This window comes from Chiloscyllium plagiosum, chromosome 22, assembly GCF_004010195.1.
Source record: "Chiloscyllium plagiosum isolate BGI_BamShark_2017 chromosome 22, ASM401019v2, whole genome shotgun sequence".
Lineage (NCBI taxonomy): Eukaryota > Metazoa > Chordata > Chondrichthyes > Orectolobiformes > Hemiscylliidae > Chiloscyllium > Chiloscyllium plagiosum.
Window position 1 is genome coordinate 5,388,712 of NC_057731.1, and position 26,375 is coordinate 5,415,086.

The 26,375-nt window shown below is 42.5% G+C and overlaps 1 protein-coding gene across 4 annotated transcripts in view; it reads right to left on the reverse strand.

Annotated features, from left to right (window-relative positions):
- Positions 1-26,375, reverse strand: part of arid5b (AT-rich interaction domain 5B) — a 125,260-nt gene that overhangs the window by 63,015 nt on the left and 35,870 nt on the right. For 3 of the 4 annotated variants that reach the window (XM_043712312.1, XM_043712314.1, XM_043712315.1), the window contains one exon: positions 21,787-22,032. The exons of the other annotated variant lie outside the window; for it this stretch is intronic. In XM_043712312.1, the coding sequence (XP_043568247.1) occupies positions 21,787-22,032 (246 nt within the window). The remainder of the gene's footprint in view (positions 1-21,786; positions 22,033-26,375) is intronic. 4 annotated transcript variants of the gene reach the window in all.

Here is a 26,375-nt window from a genome sequence, read left to right on the forward strand (position 1 = left end):
GGTGGCACAGTGGTTAGCACTGCTGCCTCACATCGCCAGAGACCTGGGTTCATTTCCCGACTCAGGCGACTGACTGTGTGGAGTTTGCACATTCTCCCCGTGTCTGCGTGGGTTTCCTCCGGGTGCTCCGGTTTCCTCCCACAGTCCAAAGATGTGCAGGTCAGGTGAATTGGCCATGCTAAATTGCCCGTAGTGTTAGGTAAAAAGGGGTAAATGTAGGGGTATAGGTGGGTTGCGCTTCGGCGGGTCAGTGTGGACTTGTTTGGCCGAAGGGCCTGTTTCCACACTAAGTAATCTAATCTAATCCCTCTTTTCCCTGCCCATTCATGTGTCTGTCTCGATACATCTTAAATGACGCTATTGTGCCTGCCTCTACCACTTGCGCCGGCAATGCATTCCAGGCACCCATAACCCTCAATGTAAAGAACTTCCCACGCATATCTCCTTTAAATTTTTCTCCACTCACTTTGAACTCGTGACCCCTAGTATTTGAGTCCCCCACACTGGGGAAAAAGCTTCTTGCCATCCACCCTGTCTATACCCCTCATGGATTTGTAGACTTCAATCAGGTACCCACCCCACCCCCAACCTCCATCTTTCTAATGAAAATAATCCTAATCTACTCAACTTCTCTTCATAGCTAGTGCCCTCCATGTCAGGCAGCATCCTGGTGAACCTCCTCTGCACCCTCTCCATAGCATCCACATCCTTTTGGTAATGTGGCGTCCTGAACAATGTGCAGTATTCCAAATGTGGCCAAACCAAAGTCCTGTACAACTGTAACATGACTTGCTAACTCTTGTACTCAATACCCTGTCCGATGAAGGAAAGCATGCCATATGCCTTCTTGACCACTCTATCGACCTGTGTTGCCACCCTCAGGGTACAATGGACCTGAACTCCCAGATCTCTCTGTACATTAATTTTCCCCAGGACTTTTCCATTTACCGTATAGTTCACTCTTGAACTGGATCTTCCAAAATGTATCGCCTCGCATTTACCCGCTTTGAACACCATCTGCCATTTCTCTGCCCAACTCTCCAATCTATTTATATTTTGCTGTATTCTTTGACAGTCCTCTTCATTATCTGCTACTCCACCAATCTTAGTGTCATCTGCAAACTTGCTAATCTGACCACCCATACCTTCCTCCAAATCATTTCTGTATATCACAAACAACAGTGGTCCCATCATGGATTCCTGCGGAACACCACTGGTCGCAGTTCTCCATTTTGAGAAACTCCCTTTCACTACTACTCTCTGTCACCCGTTATCCAGCCAGTTCTTTATTGATCTCGCTACTATACCCTGGACCCCATGCGACTTCACCTTCTCCATCAGCGTACCATGGGGAACCTTATCAAAGAGCTTACTGAAGTCCATGCACATGACATCCACAGCGCTTCCCTCATCAATCAACTTTGTCACTTCCTCAAAGAATTCTATTAAGTTGGTAAGACATGACCTTCCTTGCACAAAATCATGTTGCCCATCACTGATAAGCCCATTTTCTTCCAAATGAGAATAGATCCTATCCCTATCTCCTTTAGCAACTTCCCTACCACTGACTTCGGCTCACCGGTCTATAATTATCTGGATTATCCCTGCTACCCTTCTTAAATAAGGGGACAACATTAGCAATTCTCCATACTCTGGGACCTCACCTGCATTCAAGGATGCTGCAAAGATATCTGTTAAGGCCCCAGCTATTTCCTTGCTCGCTTCCCTTAGTAACCTGGTATAGATCCCATCTGGACCTGGGAACATGTCCATCTCAATGCCTTTTAGAATACCCAACACTCCTCCCTCTTTATGCTAATTTGATCTAGAGTAATCAAACATCTACCCTAACCTCAACACCAGTCATGTCCCTCTCCTGATGCAAAGTACTCATTAAGAATCTCTCCCATTTTCTCTGACTCCATGTATAACTTTCTTCCTTTGTCCTTGAGTGGGACAACCCTTTCTCTAGTTACCCTCTTGCTTCCAATACATGAAATAAAAGGCTTTGGGATTTCCCTTAACACTGTTTGCTAAAGATACTTCGTGGCCCCTTTTAGCCCTCTTAATCTCTCAATTCAGATTGGTCCTACATTCCCAATATTCTTCCAAAGCTTCGCTTGTCTTCAGTTGCCTAGACCTTATGTAGGCTTTTGTTTTCCTCTTAGCTCATCTCAGAATTTCACCAGTCATCCATGGTTCCTTAATCTTGCCATTTCTATCCCTCATTTTCACAGGAACATGTCTCTCCTGCACGCTAATTAACCTCTCTTTAAAAAGCCTCCCATATATCAAATATGGGTTTACCTTCAAACAGTTGCTCCCAATCTACATTCTCCAGCTCCTGCCGAATTTTGCTATAGTTGGCCTTCTCCCAATTTAGTACTCTTCCTTTAGGACCACTCTCGTCTTTGCCCATGAGTATTCTAAAACTTATGGAATTGTGATCACTATTCCCAAAGTAATCCCCTACTGAAACTTCAACCACCTGGCCGGCTCATTCTCCAACACCAGATCCAGTATGGCCCCTTCCCAAGTTGGAATATTTACATACTGCTCTGGAAAACCTTCCTGGATGCTCCTTACAAATTCTACTCCATCTAGTCCTCTAACACTAAGTGAATCCAAGTCAATGTTGGGAAAATTAAAATCTCCCATCATCACACCCTGTTGCTCCTACAGCTTTCCATAATCTGTTTACATATTTGTACCTTTATCTCACGCTCGCTGTTGAAGACCTGTATTACAGCCCTAACATGGTTACCGCACTCTTCCTATTTCTGAACTCTGCCCATATTGCCTCACTGCTCGAGTCCTCCATACTGCCCACCTTCAGCACAGCTGTGATATCCTCTCTGACCAGTGATGCAAGTCCTCCACCCCTTTTACCTCCCTCTCTACCCCGCCTGAAGCATCGCTATCCTGGGATATTCAGTTGCCAATCACACCCTTCCCTCAACCAAATCTCATTAATAGCAATATCATACTCGCAGGTACTAATTCAAGCCCTAAGTTCATCTGCCTTATCTACTACACTTGCTGCATTAAAACAAATGCAGCTCAGACCACCAGTCCCTTTGTGTTCATCACCTGCTCCCTGCCTATTCTTACCCTTTGTCATGCTGACTTCATTATCTAGTTCCTTACAGGCTTTAGTTACTACCTCCTTACTGTCCACTAACCTCATTTGGTTCCGATTCCCCACCACATTAGTTTAAACCCTCCCCAACAGCATTAGTACCCCCAAGGACTAATTACAGCTGAAGGAATATTAAGATAGCAGACACACAACATCAAACAATGTTCTAATACTTCAACTTGGGTACCAAAGTAGCCAAACTTTAATTTAATTTCATTAATGCTGGTGACCAGCTACCAGGTAAAAAAAAATCACTTCCAACAGAATTAAGGAGAATACAACTTAATCATGTTTTGCTCTTTAAATAAAACTTACAGGTTACAAATTAACTCAGACAAATATTTCCACATGAACTATTTTCAGAAACAGTTCTCTTAAATCTGTGTAGCTGTTTATAAAAGTACAGTTTTATAACAATCTAAGCAGAAAATAACACACCCTCCCTGGCGTCTACAAAGGCTGTAATGAAGAGTTGACAGATGTTGTATTTCAACTGCTTTAAGCTGCAAATCTATTTTTAACCAAAAACAACACTGACTGCCTTGTGACAAAGTACCTGGTGAAATTCTGCTGCGATTTCTTTGGTTGGGGAAAAACAAAACTGCACCAAACATCGACAATAATTAACATGGCAAGGTATTGAGGACTAAATCAAGCACCTTTCAATTGACTGAAATTCCTCTATAACCTTTATTCTATTGTCTCCGGATTGTCAAGAAAAAAAAACGTGTCTCTGCTTTAAAGCATTGTAAATAGGCTGCTTAAATATCTGGCAAAGCAACTTCCATCCTATAAACACACTGAACCAATTGTACTTTGTGCCAGAATTCATTACAAAAAGTTTCATTTGGTGCTGCTAATTTCTTTTTAAGTACCCATGCCATTTTTCTGAAACTCGATTGATTTTTGTACCCTGAGGAGGATTGAGACAAACATGGTTATAAATGGCGTTATGGTTATATGTGTTTTTTTTTCGATATTCTATAAATAACACAGTAATCTCTTTATAATGCGATTTTGCACTGCACTACAAAGAAAAGATCTTGTATTATTTTCTGAGAACTGAACAGCTTTGTATCAAAGCCTAAATCAATGTTTGTGCTCTGCTATTATAGCTGAATGCCAAATAACTATTCAAAGAAAATTTACAACATATGGCACTTTTATTGCTGCATGTAACATAAAACATTTAAAAAAATGATCTTTCTTGATTAAAACTCCACTAAGTAATAACAAAATAATACACTCTTCCTTCTGTGCAAATGAAATAAGACACTAAGTACTGAACACTAAGTACATACACAAATTGGGTTTAAAACATTTTTCTTTTACTTAATAAATCACTTAATAAATTCCAGAGGTAAGGCCACCCCCCCTCCCCCAACCACATTACCCCACCCTTGCCCACAACCCATGGATTAAAAGGTGAACTTTATAAATACCATCCTATCGTGAATTTAATCAGGGCCTGTTGCATCAAACCCATATTGCTCTTAGTGCTGTCAATATTGCTGCAAGATGGATTTCACGATAGAACTGTGTAAATAAACTGCACTTAGACCCAAGTTAACATCCACAAGAATTCTTGGAACTGCTGAAGTTCACATTTTGCTTCTTTGAACTTATGTCTGACCATGTGACTATCCCATGATCGAAGTGCTGTGCCAGAAGAAAGGATTGAGGAGAAGCGAGTTTGACCTTCTATCTAAATACCTCAACCCTTAATTAAAAAACCTGGGGTGTGTTTGTAGTCCAAGGCTCAGTCTGTCACCCAGCATCGAAGCACTTAATCACGGGCACTGCGTGATGAATAACATTCCCAATAATGAGATCTGAACGATGAAGTTGGAGAAATCTCAGAATGTAGCAGCCAGATAACTAACCCCAACTTGATATCCGTAACGAACAGACTGCTTCCTGACTGATGAGATAAGTGGATGGCTCAGTCTTTCAGATCTTGAAAGCCAGATAAAGCAACTGCTAGTTACTTTTCTTTCACTGAATGAGAGCTTACAAACCACAACCTGGACCAGACTTCCATCAGAATGGGCTGGGACCGCACATTGTATTTGCCAGAGTAACATGCATGCACAGTAAATACCTTCTAACCTTGTTTAACATAATTTGGCTGCTACGAGTGACAGGAAAGCTCCACAGGTCTCAAAACCCTTTCACCCAAACAGATTCATCGTACCTGTGATTTAGCTCAAGATGAACACCATTACGCTAAACTGTGCTCAAAAAATAAACAGCAGGGAGGCTCGTGCTTTTAAACAGGAGGGCTGTGGGATTTTTCAAACACAGGTTGTTATTTCATTTAGGCTGACATTTTCCCAGAAGCAAGAAAAATGCATTTGTAAGCACCTATTATGACTTCAACCTGCTGAAGCACCTCAAAGCCAGCGAAGAACTTCTTAAAATGCACAGCAACCTCTCCCAAACAGAAAGATTATTTTGGCCAGATCAAACTGGTACATTGAAGGATAAATATTGGCGAAGAAATCAGGAAAGTATCCTTGCTCCTCTTTGAAGGAGTGCTGTGGGTGGAATATTTTGTATCTTCCTGAGGGTGGAGCCAGGACCTCGTTTCAAAGATGGCCACACCAATCATTTAGCGCCAGGGTGTCACAATTTCTTTTCACTAAAGACCCTGAAGCGAGATGTGAACCAACAAGTTTCTAGTTCAAAGGTGACTATAGGTCCAGCAGAGCAAGAGGACTGATTCCTCAAATTTATGGGGAAGGGGGGCTGGGAGAGACAAGAAATATTTTGGAATAGGACAGATTAAATTCTGAATGAGACAGCTCCTGCGTCTGAAAGTAAAGAACAGCTGGGCAGAGCGAGTATAGGATACTTGCACAAGGAAGGTGGGTGGCAAGCATGCCCGTCTAGGAACTCCTACCCATGAATTTCCACTCACTCCAGTTTTAATTCCACTTCAACATACTTTCCTCAGATTTCTGAATAATCTGCTCTAATTCCATCTGAACAATGGCAATTGTTTGCTGACCCATTTTGAGGTCGTGTCAATACACATTTCAGTTTGAACTTCAAGGACGGGCTTGGTTTGTGTAATGAGACAAGCAATAAACGAAAAGGGCACTTTGGCAGTGTATATGATTCAGAGAACTTCAATACACAGTTTAATTCAATAAGATGTAGCAATGATATAAATCACTACTTCGTAAGAACAATATTAATAGTATTTTAATGAATTATTAAACATACGAAACAGTGGATCTGCACAGTTTTGAAAATAATGTATTGCCAAAACTATATATGCACATATTTGTTTGATGTCGAGAATTCTCCATTTATTATATCAACCAGTCACTTGTAAACAATCAATTCATTGTTCAGTTTGCTGACATTCCACAATTTCTTTTTAATGAATTTCCGATGCATATAAAACTAGCAGGTTCTGCATGGAATATTCCTCAGGAGCAGAAATGACAGAGTTGGGCTTTTTGCGACTTGATTTAGAGTAGTCATTCATCAAACAACGAAGGGGGTTTGTCGGTGGGGGGGGGAGAATGAAAGAAAAGAGAACGCACCCACAAGCTTTCCTGCAACAGCAAAAGCAAGTCTGAACAAAAGAATTCTTCCTAAAAATTATTTATATGCTCCCCTTTCAGAGCAAGTAATGGCATGCACACTACCGTGAGTCAGTCTACATGTCTGAGTAAATAATATCACACACCACAGCATCATTGTCATTAATATTCCCTGAGGCATAAGAAATGTATTATGTGTTCAGAGGACGAAGTAGCCAAAAGCAAGGTTTTTCCTTATAAAGTAACCCAATTGCTGCTGTACAAATGGAATTTTTATTAGTTTGCAATGCCAGAAAGGAATGCAATTGATAGTCTGATTTAAATCCATTTCCCTTCCTCTCCCCCTTCACGTTTTCTACAAATAAGAAAAATGAGATTTCTAAAACTGTCAGCGAGTGAAACATACTAAAGGTGTAAGGGCTCAATCAACATGGCGAAACTTGCATGGGTAGTGCTCCAAACAACTTTAGCTGAACTGTAATTAGCCAGTGCTGCATATAAATATAATTAACTTGAACAGATTCATAAATTAACCACGTAGATGATGTTAAATGGGCCTCAGGTGGGGAAGGGGATTATACTGATGACCAGCTCACAGAATTTAATCACTAAACGCAAATCAAATAAAACAATTTCACAGAAAAGCAGCCAATTCAAACAATGGCCCAATCATATCACTCAACGGTATTTCTTTTTAAAATGGCTCTAGTCATAACATCATGGATTGGTCAGAGGACAGGATGCTCAACCACCTCAAGATGTTATTTGTACTTAAAATACATTAATTTTCAAATTATCTTGCATCACATGACTAAAACCTGTGCATTATTCTCTCGTTAGCCTTTTAGGGCACGGTTGCATTGCTGCCATTTGCGGTCTACCCCAATTGCACTATGAGTGCCTTACTGGCGATTTCAGAAGTAATTTCAAAGGCAGCCACATTACTGTGGCACTCGAGTCACATGTAGGATAGACCAGGGAATCATGGCTGATTTCCTTTCCTAAAGGATGTTAGTGGAACAGATGGGTTTCTACAACAGTTGATGATAATTTCATTTGCACCATCATTACATTCCAGATTTTTGAGCTGAATTTCAATTCCATCGGTTGGCATGGTGGGATTTGAACCCATGTCTCTAAAGCATTAGCCGGAATCCCTGTTACCAATCCAGCAACTTTGTCCCTTGACTACCATAGCGAGAATGCCATTTTGCATCCGAAATGGCAGAGAATTACCCCTCTCTTCCATGGTCTGTGACTAGAGGTCTACTTAGCTAGAGAGAGTTTTCAGACCTCTGCTGTGTTCCCTTTGGCCAATGTGCAACTGTCGGAGTGAATCCCAGTGCCAGTAAATGCTCATCGTGCCAAGTAATACTTGCACCGCAGATGTGCCTGACAATGGCCATCTCCAACAGCACTGTGGGTGTACCAACACCTGAAATACTGCAGCGGTTCAACCCAGGAGGACGATAAATGCTGGCTGGTCAATGATGCCCAAATCCCATGAATGATTATAGAAACTGGTGCCAGGGCCCATGTTTGTCAAAAATTTTATTCAGAGGAATGTTGGTGAAGATGGCCAATCTAATAGGTGAGCATCACTGCTTATGTTAAGTGCCCTTCATGACCCACACATGCTCCTCCCCCCACTCCACTCCCTCCCCCAACCACCGCCAAGACAAAGCTTCTGTGCTGGCATTTAAAATTATATAGATACGCATATTATCTCTGTGCTAAATATTCACCAATGTGAAATTCAGAAAGGCAATTCTGAAAGGTTGCAGCAAGAGATACATCAGCATTCACACATGATGTATCTAATATTCTGTTTGTTTGTAGTGTGGAGAGTTCCAGCTGAGCTCAGGGCTGGTCCATACTTCCACTTTTTTTTTTAAGATTCCCCACAGTGCGGAAACAGGCCTTTCGGCCTAACTAGTCCACACCGACCCTCCGAAGAATAACCCACCCAGACCAATTTCCCTCTGACTAATGCACCTAACACTATGGGCAATTTAGCATGGCTGATTCACCTACCCTGCACATCTTTGGACTGTGGGAGGAAACCGGAGCATCCTGAGGAAACCCACGCAGACACAGGGAAAACGTGCAAACTCCACACAGACAGACAGTGACCAGAGGTTGGAATCGAACCTAGGATCCTGGTGCTGTGAGGCAGCAGTGCTAACTACTGAGCCACCGTGTGCCCAAGGATCATTTTGACAAGGTGGTTCGAAAAGCTCCAACATTCCAGCAAGTGGTAAAATTCGGACCACACATCAACTTCTGGCAAAAAATAATAGGAGCTGGTCAAGGTCAACTAGGAGAAATTGAGGACTGCAGATGCTGGAGACCAGAGTTGAAAAATGTGATGCTGGAAAAACACAGCAGGCCAGGCAGCATCTGAGGAGCAGGAGATTCGACGTTTCGGGCATAATCCCTTCTTCAGGAATGAATCCTGAAGAAGGGCTTATGCCCGAAACATCGATTCTCCTGCTCCTCAGATGCTGCCTGGTCTGCTGTGTTTTTCCAGCATCACATTTTTCAACTCTGGTCAAGGTTAAGACCTTTTCAAATCTCTGGTACGAAATGTAAGCTCATGTGTGTTTTGTTAATCATCGGTGTCCAGTATCTGTCAGTTGGAGGAGGATGAGGATCACAAACTTCTGCCGAATCCTCATGTAAGTGACTCGACCAATTCTCGATAAAGATCTGGATAGGATGAATAGTAAAGGCCTTTTTCCTGGGGTGGGGGAGTGCAAAACTAGAGGGCATAGGTTTAAGGTGAGAGGGGAAAGATTTAAGGGACCTAAGGGACAACTTTTTCATATAAAGAGTGGTGCATGTATGGAATGAGCTGGTACAGGAAGTGGAAGAGGCTGGTACAATTACAACATTTAAAAGGCATCTGGATGGGTATATGAATAGGAAGGGTTTAGAGGGATATGGGCCAAATGTGACTAGATTAATTTAGGATATCTGATCAGTACAGATGAGATGGACTGAAGAATCTGTTTCTGTGCTGTACATCTCTTATCTTTGGGGGTGCGGGGGGGTCACCTAATAAAGGTTTACAAAATCATAAGAGGCATAGATAAATTGAATGACAAAAGATCTTTTCCCTAGGGAATCAAAACTAGACAGCATAGGTTTAAGGTGAGAGGGGAAAGATTTAAAAGGGATCTTTGGGGCAACTTTTTCACATAAAGGGTGAGGCGTATATGGAACAAGCTGCTGTAGATGCAGGTACAACTATAACATTTAAATGTCATATAGATAGGGACATGAACGGGAAATGGGCCAAACGCAGGTAAATGGGACAGATTTAGATTGGGAAACCTGGTTGGCATGGACAAGTTGGACTGAATGGTTTGTTTCCATGCTGTATATCTTTATGTCTCTACATGGGATAGGTGGTCCATGAGGTATTGGTTTGACAAGGACAAGATTTTGCCTCAATTTGCTTTCTCTGCTCCACATCATTAAACATGGGGCTCAAAACAAGGTGCAGATTTATTGACAAAGCTGTGGCCATTCTCAGTAACTGATGGCAAGCTTCTTCCATTAACATACCAAGAATTTAATGTTGTAAAATATAATTCCCAGTGAAAACTCACCCACGTACAATAAAGCAGGCCTATTATACTTTCAGAGAATGACAGTGAATCATGCAATTTGTTCAATTCCTTATCCAAATCATAATTGCGCAATAAGCAAATCTATTGCACAAAATCACTAGCATATTTATTCTGCACTATAAATTATACAGGCACTAATTACCATCTGAAATAAATCAAAGTCATTGGGGAGCAACTGCGATGCAGAGCAAAATAAACAGTACATGGAAAATATTAAAATGTTTTTCTTTTTCTGAAGCTTATGCATAATTCGAAGGGATGATCAATTGAAAGCACAAACAGCTTTAATTGCTAATACTAGGAGCTGGCTTCCGGAATGCTGGAATCACTGGCATTTTGTGGTTACTTTCAACTTAAGCCTTTGCTTAGGAGTGCTGGCTGAACCCAAGAGTGAGACACTTGACGAAATGTAAATGCACTCAATGCTGGCTGATGGAACTCTCAGCCATAAGGGAGCCCAAAGGGGCAGCCCATTAAAATGGGGAGTATCTGCTCAAACCAACTTCAAACAGCAAACCAAGCAGTATGTGAGACACAGCATCAAGACTGGCCTCTTCTCTAAACCCACCAACACCCACAGCTACCTCAACTATACATCCTCGCACCCAACCTCCTGGAGAGACTCACAGCCATTCCCCCAGTTCCTCCATCACTGTCACACATATTCCGACAAGGCCAACTTTGACAAGGGAACCTCCAAAATGTCCACCTTCTTCCTATTCCAAGGATTCCCCGCTCTCAAAAGGGCCACCAACCCGGTCCGGCCCAACACCTGCACTTCCGCCCTCATCTCATCTTCCCTCCCACAACAGTGATAGGGCTCCACTTGTCCTTACCTACCATCCCACCAGCATCCACATCCAGAAGGTCATCAGTCACCATTTCCACCACCTCCAGTGAGATGCCACCACCAGACACACATTCCCTCCCCTCCCTTGTCTGCCTTCTGCAGGGACCACTCCCTCTAGGACAGCCTGGTCAACTCTTCCTTCACTCCCAACGCAGCCTCATTACACCTTCCCCTGCAACCGAAGGTGTAATACCTGCCCATTTCTATCCTCCTTCCTCAGTATCCAAGTGCCCAAACATACCTTCCAGATGAAGTAGCACTTTACCTGCACTTCTCACAATCTAGCCTACTGCATTCGCTGCTGACAATGCGGTCTCCTCTACACTGGGACAACGAAACATAGACTGGGTGACCGCTTCACAGAACATCCTCATCAAAAAGATCGAGCTTCCAGTTGCCTGTCACCTTAACACACCACCTTGTTCCCTGGCCAACATCTCTGTCTCAGGCTTGCTGCAGTGCTCCAGGGAAGCTCAGCACAAGCTGGAAGAATAGCGTCTCATTTTCCACTTCGGGACCCTGCAGCCCTCTGGACTCAATATCGAGTTCAATAACTTCAGGGCCTGAACTATCAGACCCACATAGGCTGCCCATTACAGATTATCTATTGTTAGCCACTAGCAGGCTCCATTAACAACTATTCACCCTCCCAGCCAGATCATCATCCACTCCTTTGTCTGTCCAACTCTTCTTCTTTCACTTTGGACTCTATCCCCACCTAGCATTTACTCCTTACTCCCTCCCTCCCCTATCTTCTTGCACATAAACTGACAATTTCCTAACCATCATCAATTCTGAGGAAGGGTCACCAGACCCGAAACATTAATACTGATCCATCTTCACAGATGCTACCAAACTTGCTGAGCTTTTCCAGCAACTTCTGTTTTTGTTTCTGGCTAACAGCATCTGCAGTTCTTTCGGTTTTTAGTAATCCAGACACCCTGGCAACACCCAGGACACCGGAGGTTCAAGTCCCACTGTGGCAGATGTTGAGATTTGAAATTTAAACCATGAAACCACTGTCTTAAAACCCCGTCTGGGTAATTAATGAAGGAAATCCGTTGTCCTTACCTGGTCTGGACTACATGTGACTCCAGACCCAAAGCAACGTGGTTGACTCTCAACTCCTCTGAAAAGGTACTCAAGTCACTACAAAGTTAAAAAGGAAGGAATGAAACTGGACAGACCATCTAGCATTGACCTAGGCACTGCAAACAGCAAACACAGACCCTGCAATGCCCCCAACACCTGGGGCTAATATTAAAATTGGGAGAGCTACCTCACAGAGGAGTCAAGCAGCAGCCCGACATAGTCATACTCATGGAATTATACTTTACATACAACATCCCAAAAATTACCTTCACAATTTCTCAGGAGATTCACAGTACCATGGTATACAGTCAGGAGGGAGGTAATCTGGGGAACAACAACATTGACTCCAATAGTCAAGAAGTCTCATTGTATTAGGTCAAGCATGGACTAGGATACCTCCTGCTGTTGCACACACAGTCCTCCCTCAGCTGATGAATCAGTACTCCTCCATGTTGAACAACACTTGAAGGAGGTAGAGGGTGGCATGGGTGCAGAATGTACTCTGGATAGGTGATCTCAATGTCTACCATCAGGAGTAGCTCAGCAACAGTACTAATCATTGAGCTGGTCAGGCCCTAAAGAACATAGCTGCTAGACTGGGTCTGCGGCTGAAGGGGAGGGAAAAACATACCTGACCTCATCTTTACCAATCTGCTGGCTGCAGATACTTCTGTCTAGGACAGTATCAGTAAGAGTAACCACTGCACAGTCCTTATGGAGTCGCCTTCACATTGAGAATATCCTCCATCTTGTTGTGCGGCACACCATCGTGCTCAATAGGACAGACCTTGAGCAGATCCAGCAACTCAAGAGTAGGCATCCATGAGGTACTATGGGCCATCAAGTGCAGCAGAATTGTACTCCAACACAATTTGTAACCTCGAGGCCTGGCATATCTACCATTCTACAATTACTACCAACACATCAGAGCACAAGATGAGGCTGAAGCATTTCTTCAGCCAGGAAGTGCCAAGTGAACAATCCATCCCGGCCTCCTCCAGTGGTCCCCCAACATCACATACCAGTCTTCAGGCCACATGATGTCTAAAAAATGGCTGAAGGTACTGGATACTGCAAAAGCTAAGGGCCCTGTCAACATTATGGTGAAATACTTCAGACATGTGCTCCAAAACCTGCCACACAAGTTCCAGTCCCGAGGAACAGCAGCCTGGCAGAAATTACTCTTTTTATAAAAATGTTTACATTGATGTCCTGTAACACATTACCAGCAAGAGAACGAGGAAGCCATTCAGTTCCATAATGAGAACTAACAAGTCTGAGGTCAGCCATGACCCCACTGAATTGCAAAGCAGGCTTAGAGGCTGAACTGCCTCTTCCTGATCCTAGCTTTTAATGTTCCAAGTGGCTCTTCCACACTGAAGCCTGCAACTAAAGGCCTAAAAGTAAAGAGGAAGCTTGCATGAGGGATTTTGTACTAATCAAGGTCAGGACCAATCTCAATATTTCAAGAGAATGTGTTGTGGATTTGTGGAATATCATTTTAGCAACATTTAATTTCCACCTTTGCAGAATGCATACTGACAGTCCACACACAAAAACAAGTGCCTTTTTTAAACAAAGCTGGACCAATTGCATCCACTCTTAAGGAAAGTAATCAGCATTGCCTGAGAGGAGAAATGTGGTGTGCTTTTAAAAGATTGTTCAGTCAGCTTGATATTGCACAACCCACTGTATACACGACTGCTTACAAAATACAGTGCAGTCTGATATTTCACAATACATTCAAAAGGGTCTGTGTGTTTAACCTTACACCATATTTATGTGAAATGCAGAGATATATTTCACAAACCTTCCAGCCATTAAACCATACATCAACAATTGACGCAATCTGGCAAAGCAGAGAAGGCTTTTACAAACTGGCCCAAGGAGAGGGATGTGGAAATCATTATGAGAATGTAATATTGCTAATGCATATACCCTACACTAATGGCTAAGCCAGTTGGCCCAAAAGCAGTGCGGCAAAGCAGATTGGGAAGGTTTCAGGTTCGATCCCCAGTCAATACTGAGTTAGCTGAGGCAGTGTCTCAAACTTAGGTCAGCACTACACCAACCCACCGCCACCCCCATCCCGGCCAGAGAGCAGGAAATTAACCTGGCACTCCAAACATGATTGCTGGCATAGACAAAGGAGTACCGCCAAGATGTCTTTATAGTCAAATTGTTTGGCACCAAGCACCATGATGTGGAGGTAGCCGGGTGCACGTGGAATTGCAAAGCTCAGGGGAGATGTGAAAGGGTCTAAAATAAGGATACAAGATCACAAACATGGAAATGTCACAAACAGTGACAGAAAATTGCATGCTTTATAAGGGGCTTACTCAGTGCAAACGTAGGTTTATGCAGCTATTGTAGAACTTAACTATATAGAACTAAGCCAGATAACTGAAAGACAGGAACTGCAGTATGAAAAAAAGAGCAAGGTCTACCAAAGCTCACCTTTTACTAATGCAGTATTCTGTCAATCTTGGAAACGGCATGGTTGACTAATCACAGCTTTTATCAAGTGTACCGGAGGCTCGGACAAACAGGAGGTGAGATAACCATCACAGACACCCCCCCCCCCCACCAAAACCGAATAAACAACAATGAATGTTTCCACCATCTGCCTAAGGTGTCTGTCCACAGACTGACCACTCACTCACCATAATGTGTTTTCTGCAGATTCGATATGTACTAGCCCCCACATCATTACACCACAAGACCTACTGTTCTGGACAAGTTGAAACAGCTCTTTGTCATCGACTGCAAATAACACTGCATTACAGACTCCCCAAACCTCTTGACAGAGAGAGTACAATGCTTGCTGCACAGATAGTACCACTGAATAAACCTGACAGAACAACAGATGCTTGGCAGTGATTACAAGGCATTAGATCCACTGGAGGTGTCAAATAGTTTTGCCAACCCCAAGAGAGAAACTCAAAGAATTAGAACAAGCTATGATTAAATAAACCAGAGAGAAGTCCCTTGAATAAGATGTGCACAGTTGCAACTTAAATTGATGCTTCTGATTCACTGGCTTGGTTTCTCTGCTGTAGAATCAGGCACCTTGGGAATCAAGATTTTAACAGAGACCACTGAGTTGCATTAATACAGCATCTTCCATGATTCAAGGATGTTTGAAAATGCTTTCCAGTCACTGAAGTGTTTCTGAAATGCTGTAAAGTAGGAAAGATGGCTCCAATTTGTAAACAGCAAGCTCCCACAAACAAGCAATTGTTAACGTGGCCAAGTTGTCGGTTATAATGATATTGGCTGATGGATAAATGTTGGCTAGGACTTCCTGCTCTTTGTCAAAATAGTACAGCAGGGGGACTTGCTATCAGGCTGAGTTGCGTCCTTATGTATTTTTGCTGGAAGTTACATGTATTCACAGCCAGGCACCTATCCTCTGCAGGAAAAAGGAACATGTCCAGGAATTGCTCTCTCTTGGAATGATACAAAATCAGAAGACTATATCTCCCAAGTGCATTTCCATGGCAATGCCTCGATCAGAGTTGACCTCCCAATCAGCAGCACCGTTTTCTCCTACAGTATAAATTGTTGTTCCCTCTGAAAGTTGGCACTCTCGTGTATGTTCTGATGAAAAGCTTTGCCCTCGTGTCTTTTTATACAAAAGAAACAATACTTAACTTCTGTGCTAAAATGAGCCCCATTGAAGCAAAGAATGAAGCAAATCAGAATGGCCTTCAGTGTATGTACATGCTGTAAAGGATACTTTATATATAGAACCCTTGCTATCTCACCAACTGTATCCAGTAAGTAGCTCCGCTATCGAAACCTGCAAAGTCCTGGGTCACTCGCCAACATACTGGGATGGCTGGTCTAAGTCAGGAATAAGCATTGTCACATCTAAACAATCTCTGATGATATCTGCCAGATATGCGGGTGTGTGGAGGCCTGAGCGAGGACAGAATAGAGCTGGGCAGGGAGACTTCTGAGATTCAGTCTAGCATAAATAATTGGTGTGAACAACAATGGAACAAACTAAAAAAAGGGCACAGAAAGTACAGGGGATCTGTAAAGTGTAGTGCAACTGAAATTCCAAGCTAATAGTCTGCGTGTGCGATTAGTTCAAAGTTACTATGTAATACATAGGTCACTAATTCTAAAGATATAATTATCACAGGCAGGGAAGGGGCAGCAGAATGGCTCAGTGATTAGCACTGCTGCCTCACAGCACCAGGGTTCCGGGTTCGATTCCACCCTTGGGTGACTGCCTGTGTGGAGTTTGCACATTCTCCTCACGCCCATGTGGGTTTCCTCTGGGTGCTCTCGTTTCCTCTGGTACAGGTTAGGTAGATTGGCCTGTGATGTGCAGGCAGGGCAGACTATTCATGGGAAATACAGGGTTAAAGGGATAGGTGTTGGGTCTGGGTGGGATGCTCTTTGGAGGGCTGGTTTGAACTCAGTGGGGCAAATGGTCTGCTTCCACACTGTACGAGAACACAGAGATAGACATCATTATCTACACAGCCTGCTTCGATCAACGTAAACCCACAACTTGTCGTTTGGAAAGTGCAAGTGTTGCACCAGCTTGAGTTCATGTTTCCACTCGATCATTAACAGTGTGATTAGGTCATGGACTCAATCTGGAAAGAAACCAGCACTGATAACTGTAAGTGTCTTATCACAGCTGCTGAAATAAGCCCAATCAAACGGTTACACATTTTGTGAATCTGATAACAGGAGACAAATGAAATGTTTAAGGAAGTGTTTGAAGAAAGGCTGATTGCTCCCTTGCCTGTCCATTCTAAACAGTTAACCCAAGAACACAGCAGACCTGATTTCAAAAAGCAAGTGTCACATAACCGGAAGTTAAATTTAAAAAGGGAATTGTTAAAACTTAAAGTAACAATTCCTCTTTAGATACGCACCAACAGTCCAAACTGTTTCTACTGATGGCTTTTGAGAAGACCAAGAATATTTTAACTGAAGCTCAGCCTAGATACCCATTTCCCTATAAAGTCACATCCGTTTCACAATTCCGAGCTCTAGAATACAGTTCAAACATTGATCTTCAGGAATGCACTCCATGTTTATATAGTCTTGGCTCTTTGCCATCAAAAGACAGGCAGGCATCATATCCCCCACCATTTGTTACACTCCATAATCTGGGGAGTTATCTGCAGACAAGACGCACTCATTTTCCAAACAGTGTCACACAAATTGTTTCCGGTGTTATTTTGGGACCAGGTTATTATTTTGGGACCTGGCTAATTGCAGTTGTTCCCCAAAACTCGATAACATTACAAAGCTCAATGGCTGCAAAACTGGACAATGCAGAAACGGACGAAGAAAACAGAGTTGTGTTTCATCCCATGAGACAGAAAGAACAGTGTAAACGCCAGGCTCCTGTTGGACGGAATATTTCATCATCAATATCTTCATCAGCTGACCAGCTGCTCTTTCATTGGCTATTTCACAATTGGCTGCTCTCCAGCCCAGTGCCTCTGGAGACCAGAGGCTAACTAGAGATAAACTCATCCACCTTTTCATGCTATTTCTTCCATCAAGTAAGTTCACTCTACTCTTCCTGACACTCGTCTGCCCAAAACCACTGGAGGTGCCCTGGTTTCTTCATCACTATTAACAGTCACAGTTATAATATTACAGAATAATGTCAGAACTGGCACATGGGAATTACATCAGGACAATAAATACTTCTCCCAAAACTCAAACAGTTCGGGTTTCAATAACCCACCACAAAATCTAAAACCAAGAGGCTTGTTTAATGACGTTACCCGAAGGCCAAGGGACTGAGACGCAGGGAGGAAGAACGACAGATGATTTAGCTCTCTGCTCACAAAGATTTCCTTTGCTTCATTATTTGGATGTGGGCATCACTGGCTAGGCCAGCATTTATTGCCTTCTTGAACTCCTTGGACTGTAGGCAATGCTCCCTCAAAGCTGCATAGATACACAGTCGTGCAGTCACGAGGAGCTCCCATGCTCACTGCCGCACATTGATATCAGCTTGTGGAAGTCGCTGTCACAATCAGACCTCGGAAGTCTGCACACTGCAGAAAACAGGGAACATTGAGTCTGGATATAACTACAGAGTTTTTTGATCCAGTGACAACGAAGGAACAGTATATTGCCCCAAGTCAGATCGGACAGGAACTTGCAGACATGTTATGATGAGTCTGCTGTCCTTTTACGTGGTTCAGGTGACTGGTTTTGCATTGGGCTGTTGGCCATTTGCTGCAGTGCACCTTGTAAACTGTACAGACCGCTGGGGGGAGTGGGAGTGGACGCTTGTCCTGAATGGTGTCAAGATTCACAAGTGTAGTTGGAGTTATGCTCATCAAGGCAAGTGGGGAGTACTTCATCATATTCCTGAACAGGTTTGAAGTAGCTGGTTGATAATGTTAATATTTGCACTGCAAAAACAAAATAATCATTTGATGCATTTTGCAGGTTGGTTATTTATATTAACTAATTGCTAAAATTACTTGCTGTTCAGGAACATGATTGTACATAACAACTTTACCATGGATACTTGGGAGAAACAGTATTTTCATTGGATATTTTCATGGTATAACATTCACTCATTCCTCAGCACTTTAATTACACTCCTGTTTAAAGGATGTCTGTTTCTTTACAAAGACACTGCATGAGCCTTGCTGTTGTGATTAACGTACGGACATCGCTATAACTCAATAATGGAATAAGCACAATTGAAAAGGAATGACTATTCAGTAGTCAACCTTGCTCCCAGAGAGTTGGAGTCTGAGACTTATTAATGTATGATTTTTACTCCTTCCATTTCTCTTTTATGTAATAAGTAGGTAATGTTTTGAAGTAAATGCAAACAAGTCAGTTTCACTGGGGGTTGCTCAGGGAAGTTTGCAAATTCTAATGGAGTGCTTCTGTGAGTAAGTAGTCAGAAAAAAACACCATTTAAGAATTGGCATTTTCTGAAAAAAAGACTGTTGTTCCACCTGAAAAGTAGTGGCACAAAGTAGTGTGTATCGTTTAATGAGATATTTATACAAGATGGTGGCTAATATTGTACCCGTTTTGTATAAAATATTAGAGGAGAAGTGGAGAGAGGTACCAAGACAGACAGACATACAGGTATTATTGGATGGTCAAGAGCAGTTTATAAGACTGTAAAAGCTAAATGTGGGAGCCATGTGACATTGTCAGCTATGAAGCTTCGGATGTTTACAATGAGCCAACCATGCCTGAGGCCAGGTTACAGCCGTCAACTGGTGCCCTGGTGTTTATCTATTACTTCTATAACATATACTGTGAATGCAATTTTACATTACAACATTGAAGTGTTTTTGTCACAGTGCCAGGATGAGAGATTATTTTACAACGTCAGTGTAATGCAAAATGGCAATCATGTTATGTGATTACTACATTAGAATGGAATCCAGCAGACTTTAGGAAAATTCCATTTACAATACATGCATATACACATACAAGTACTGTATTACAAATATCTATAAAACATAAGAGTACTATGTTAAACCAATTTGTTATCCACTAAAAATTAGACACACTTGAAATCACATACTATAATAATTGACTTTAATAATTCCATCAATACAGTTACTTGTCTTTGTGCTCATAAACATATTATCTGAACCAATGAGTCAGCCCATTGTGTACTTTTCCACTCAGCTTGCCTAGAACGGGCAGCTACTTAAAAGCGTTTTTTTTAAAAGGAGTTGCACTTTTCCATAGGACAAACATTTAAATGGAAAAAAAAACTGAATTTCTAGTGCCATTGGCTGATAATAATCTGCACAGAAACAAAGTAAAGTAATTTGATAATCTAATGGCAGCTGCAGACCAAGAATTCCAGAGCTCAACAGTTCAAGGTTAATATTTCCAAATAAAGGAAACACGACCAATATTGCCAACTGCATTTTGTCAGTTTTACTCATTGCTGGCAACAGTCCAACAGAATGTGATTTTTCAGCAAAAATACCTGCTCTGTATCAACAACTCAGCCCTTCTCAGAATTGATATCATGTTTACTTTGGTCCCAGAAAAGCTGCAGAATGTGGTAATCTCCAGCTTCCTCAGTTTAACTAAAGCCCAATGCGTGTTAATCCCAACTTCCTAACTCGAAGACAAAATGGTTCACCAGCGCAGCACTGAGGTGATATTGTAACGATGAGGTAGCTCCTCTTTATCTGTCAAACAAGAACTCAACTGGTCGAATTCATACTCCTGCACTTTACCCTCCTTTCTCTTGTCTCACTGTTGGCAAAAAGCTTTTGGTTACCCCCATCTCTGGAATTCCCTCCAGAAACCTCTCTGCCTCTTCAAGCTGCTTGATTATCTGACTCAATGCCTCCATCCCTGGCAGGATGCCATTTTGACTCTATTAAGCCTTACTGCACTAAAAACATTTAATGTATGCAGCCAGAAAAAAAAAGACAAATTTAAATGCAACATTTTATGAAGTGTTCTGAACCTTCCGAATCCTGCAGACTCTGGGTTTTACAAATATTCAGCAAAGGCTGCCCCTTTGATATTCCAAAACGCTTTAGGACCTTATTCCTCGTCTGCTTCTATAAATTGATGATTTCAGCAATCAAATGAGAAAGACAAATAACAACAATTTAAACAATTTGACAGATTTCTAAACATTGAAGCATACATCTTTTCTGTTGTACAAACTGCCACAATCTTTCGTACCTGCAGTGAGTACCACTCATAAGATGACAAACTGTACTATTCGTGAGGAAATGGAGAAGGCAATTTATTGTTTAGTTTATTTGGCTTGGTTTATTGCTCTCATATCTATATAAATTCATGTTTGTATACATACATGCTATAGGTGTATGTAAAAGAGAGAGTTTGTCAAAACTGTATCCTTTATGCTAGATTTACAAGGTAGGATTGGTGTAGTGTTAAGTACTGTTGTTTTCATATGGATGCTAAAGGTACATAGTGTAGAATGGATGCAAAACATATCGTTGCTGTGTGTTGGCTTGAGGTGGATTGAGGCTTCATTCACAGTCCAACTCTGCCATCAGTACAGAGCAAAACGTTATTGCACCAAAAATAAAGTTTAGTTTTAATGCATCCTCAGTGAAATCATTCTTCCTGACTTTTGTTGCTTTTATTCAACCACTAAACATTTTGTACCAGAAAGGAATTCAAACTTTTGTTTTGCAGCTAACACTGAGTGACAAACACTGAGTGTTCATATTTACTTTTCAGGTTATTTCTCAAACAGCACAGCTTGAAGGCACAAAACACCCTCTTCTCTAACAATACCAAACAATTTCCGAGGAAACTAATGTGACAATCTAATGGGAAGCTACACAAAAAAAATGTTTCATTTTAATTTCTTCACTTTAGCATTACAGGAATGAGTACAGTCCTTGGACTGCAACATACTTTGGCAACCTTAAAGTCTGTTTAAAAAGAGTTATGCAGTCTATCAGTTGGAATTCAAAACTTTTACAATGTCCTCTATTTCAACCACATTGATGAGATTACAACAAAGTGAGAGAAAGTACTTACCAAACTCATCGCAAACGCTCTCATTTTCAATCAGAGTCGGATGATCAAATGTGTCACGGCAGTAGAGGATCCGGGTACTTCCATTTAATATCGCAATGCCACCCAGGGCCATTACAAATTCATTGACCAGCCAAGACGACGATCGGTTTTGAATTCTCTTCAGCATAGTCCGATAGCGGCAGTACTGGGGGTAACTGAGGACAATGATTTTGGTGCCATCAACATCACCACCATCATCATCAGCATCTGCAGAGAAACACGCGTTACATGGGTTGACATGGAATGTTCATCACAGAGCGGAACACAGGCTGCGCCTGTTGCTGCATGCACAAGTTGCCTTAGCCTCATGTTGCTACTTAAATGAAATGTCTGGCAAATCACTGGCAAAACCAGGCAATGCTGGGGATAGGAAATATTTGTTTCCACTATGATCCCAATGTAACAAGGGATGTATCACAATCTATTAATGATATAATGTAAATAAATCCTGGAATGATGAGTAATATGAATCAGTGAAACACAACAGTTTAAAAATTTACACACAAATTTAATAAATCCAACTGTCACGCTTCTGGGAAATGGAAGCTCATGAAACTGCTTAAGTATTTGAAACACGTTTGGACAAAAAACACACACATAATTAATGCATAAAAAGCATGTGTTTGAAACAAGACTTTAAACAAGTGTTTTGCTTTATCCTGGCAGTTAAGTTCAGCCTATGGCAACCTAAACAGGAAGTGGTAGAATAATGGCTAATGGAACCATTATCCTGCACTAATTCAGGCTGGCTGACACCACACCTAAACTAATGCTATATACACAACAATATATCTACATTGCAAAACTGTATCTTGTGTAGCTGCTAGATTCACAGGCTTTCTGCACACACAGTAATAATGAAGACAATGCCACTCTATAATTTGATGAGCTGTGATTGCTTTAATTGGAACCCAAACAGAAAATTGTTGGAGAATGTATTTAAGAGATTCTAGAAGGTGGATGCCCAACAATTCTGGCTGAGATGGAGTTTAGGAGCCCACCCCATCACTTCACGCTTTGCTGGGTAAATGCATCATACGGTTGGATGTTGTACAAACTGACAAGATAAAATACCCATGCCCCAGTCTACACAGAGTTAGAGAGACCCCAGCTGTGGCGCATCGCAGCACCACATTTCAATGTCTCCTGAATTTCAGAGCAGCAAAACCAACCAAATGTCTCTCCTCTAATTCTGAATGGGACCTGCAAATTATACATTTGGCTCTCGATGCTATTGGAGGAGGGTAGGGAAAAGTTCAATGTGAATTGTGACATCTGCGCAGTGTACATTATTCAGAAAGGCTGGTGTCAGCTCCCAGCTAACTTGACTTTGGATAAGATGACGACTTGTTCTGCTCATCAGCACAAACCGGAAGTTAAATCATTGTGTGTGTGAAATTTATCATAACAAGGGTGATAGATAGGGAGAAGCTGTTCCCACTTGTAAAGGAAAAAAGGAGGAGAGGGCATAGTTTTAAAGTCATGTGCAAATGAAGCAGTGGTGATATGAGAAAAAAAAAACGTTTTCATACATTAAGTACTACTGGAACGTACTACTTGGAAATGTGGAGGAGACAGATCCAACTGAGGTATTCAAGACAGCACTGGGTGCTTTCGGATATTGAAATGGCGTGTAGCAACCTGGAGAAAAGGCAGGAGATTGGCACAATGGGTCAAATGGCCTCCTCCTGGATCATGCCATTCCGGGATAAAACACTGCTTCAGTCTCAATGGGAGCACTGCACCCAGTTCTGGGCGACACTATTTCACAAGGATGTGAAGGCTTTACACAGGGTGCAGAAAAGATTTACTAGATTTTTTTCAGGGATGAGAAACTTCAGTTACGCGGATGGGTTCAAACAGATTGGAGAAGATGCTCCCTCTAAAAAAGGGGGGCAAGAGGAAATCTGATCAAGGTGTTCAGAATCAAATAGCTGACAGAGTAGACAGGGTGAACCTGCTCTCATGAGATGGCAAGACCAAGATCCAGAGATGATTGGTGAAAGATGTGAGAGCGACATGAGGAAACCGTTTTTCACACAGCAAGTGGTTAGGATCGGGAGTGAGCTACCTGAGAAACAGTGTGGTGGAGGCAGGTTCAATCCCAGCTCTCAAAAGAAAACTAGATCGTTATCTGAAGAGGTAGAATTTCCGAGCTGCAAGAAAAACGAGGAGGGGTGGTACTACCTGCATTGTCCTTGCAGAGGGCCAGCATTGAGATAACAGGCCAAATGGCCTCCTCCAGTACTGTATCCATGATTTTGCTAATTTCCCTCAAGTCAGTCAACATGCTCCTAAACTGTTGAGGATTAATGGATAGGTGTAACTCGATTCAGCCACCCATTAGAGGTAGCTCTTGTATCTGTTCTAGACACGGTAAAACTGAAAATTCACATGGTCAATGCATTAGTGTGCAGCAGGCCAACCACAACTATATTCTTCTTGCAGGAAAGATTTACTTTCAACCATATCTTGAATTAAATTGGTATACCCATTTCTAAAGCTACAAGCATACATTACTTTGTATTTTTCCTTAAATAAATACTTTCCTTCTCAGTGTATAATTGCTGATTTCATACAAAACCAAATCGACATCCAAATGGGCTCTGTCCACACAGCATGCTGGTCATGGGAACTGGTCCTGTGTCCAAACAGTTCCGAAATTAATCTGCACAATTGGAGGAAAACTGTAACATACATCCCAAGGATTCCAACTTGCTTCCTCTTAAGTAGAGACAAAAAAAACTGCAGATACTGGAATCCAAAGTAGACAGGGAGGCTGGGAGAACACAGAAAGCCAGGCAGTATCAGGGAGGTGGAGAAGTCAACGTTTCAGGTGTAACCCTTCTTCAGGGATTGGGGGGGGGGGGCGGGTGTAGGGGGATCTGCAGATAAATGGGGTGACAGGGAGAGGGTAGTGAAGTGGGGATAGGTGAAGACAGGTAGAGGGTACAACCTGGTTGATCAATGGGAGGAATGAATCCGGTTGGTGGCAGGGAGGGGTAGAAGGGAGGGGGAAGGGGCTGGGAAGGGAGTCAGGGGATGGGAAGGAAGGTTATTTGAAATTGGACTGCCCAGGCAGAAAATGAGGCGTTCCTCCAATTTGCGGTTTGGTTCGTTGTAGCAATGGAGAAGGCAAAGGAATAGTCATGCTGGAAAGGGAGGGGGAAAAGTGGAATTAAAATGGGTGGTGATTTCAAGGTCTGGTTGGCCCCTGAGGGCACAGCTGCGATGCTCAGCGAACTGTTCCCTTAGTTTACGGTTGGTCTCCCTGATGTAGAGAAGGCTACAATGGGAGCACTGGATATAGTGAACTCGGTTGGAAGAGAGGCAAGTGAACCTTTATCTCTTAAGCAAGCACAACTTGGTCAGACCAAAGAGGTCACCAAGATGGTCAGTCACAAGAAGGAGTCCAGAACAAAGGGATACAATTTTAAAATTGGATCTAGGCCATTTAGGGCACATCTTCATTCAGTTCCTTACAATCTGCCAGCCCAGGTTGGTGGGCTTGGAGTGGGGCTATGTCAATTAAGCCCAGGAGAGAGTTGCCAATGGCAGGCATGGAGATGTCCACTGAACAGAGCCAGACAGCCAAATTCACTTCGCCACAAACCTGGAGATGAATTCCTTTCTCATCATATCAATTTGTGCTGCAGGAGCCAGCAACACTGTGAACACTAATATTCAAGGGTATAGACAGATCTAAGGGTTTGCTACATTCTAAGTTCTAACAAGAGTTACACGTATTGCTGCCTAACAATAGGGGCAAGACCAGTTCAAGGGTTTCAACAGAATAGCGAGTCACTGAAGAGGTGGTCAAAGATAACACGCAGAAAGAGGCCGCCTGAGAAACAAAGTGTAAAGCAGCAATGTCGTCAGCTATGGGGCTGAAAGCAACTGCTACATACACCTGCGTAGTTCAAAGGTTCAGCAAAATCCAATAGTAATTGAGCATCTTTGTCACGAGGGCTCAGGGAAGTCCAACGAGTGTGAAAGGCTCAGCAGGCGCCAGTATGCAGTTAATAGTTCACAGTACAGCACACAGTCAGGTTGAAGGCCCAAGAGCAGCAACTGCCTTAAGCAACTGAGTTAGAGTTGAACTCAAAGAACAACGCTAGGGGTAGTACCAGCTTGGTGAAGCTTGCTGTTTGTAAAAAAACTGGGGTTGTGCCTGTAAGCAGCTTCCAAGAATCCAGGAAGCGGGGTCCCAGGAAAGGAGGGTGAATCATCCAAGCATGAGCAGTGACTGAGGCAGTCCACGATGGGCTGACTGGATAAATTTTGATGTCAGGTTGTCACAAATGAAGAATCATAAGCCCTTATGAAATTTTAACAAGATTAGATGGAATAGATTCCCTACAGTATGGAAACAGGTTCTTCGGCCCAACAAGTCCACACTGACCCTCCAAACAGTAACCCACTCAGACCCATTACCCTACCCTATATTTACCCCTGACTAATGCACAGAACACCATGGGCAATTTAGCATGGCCAATTCATCTGACCTGCACATCTTTGGATTGTGGGAGGAAACTGGAGCAGCCAGAGGA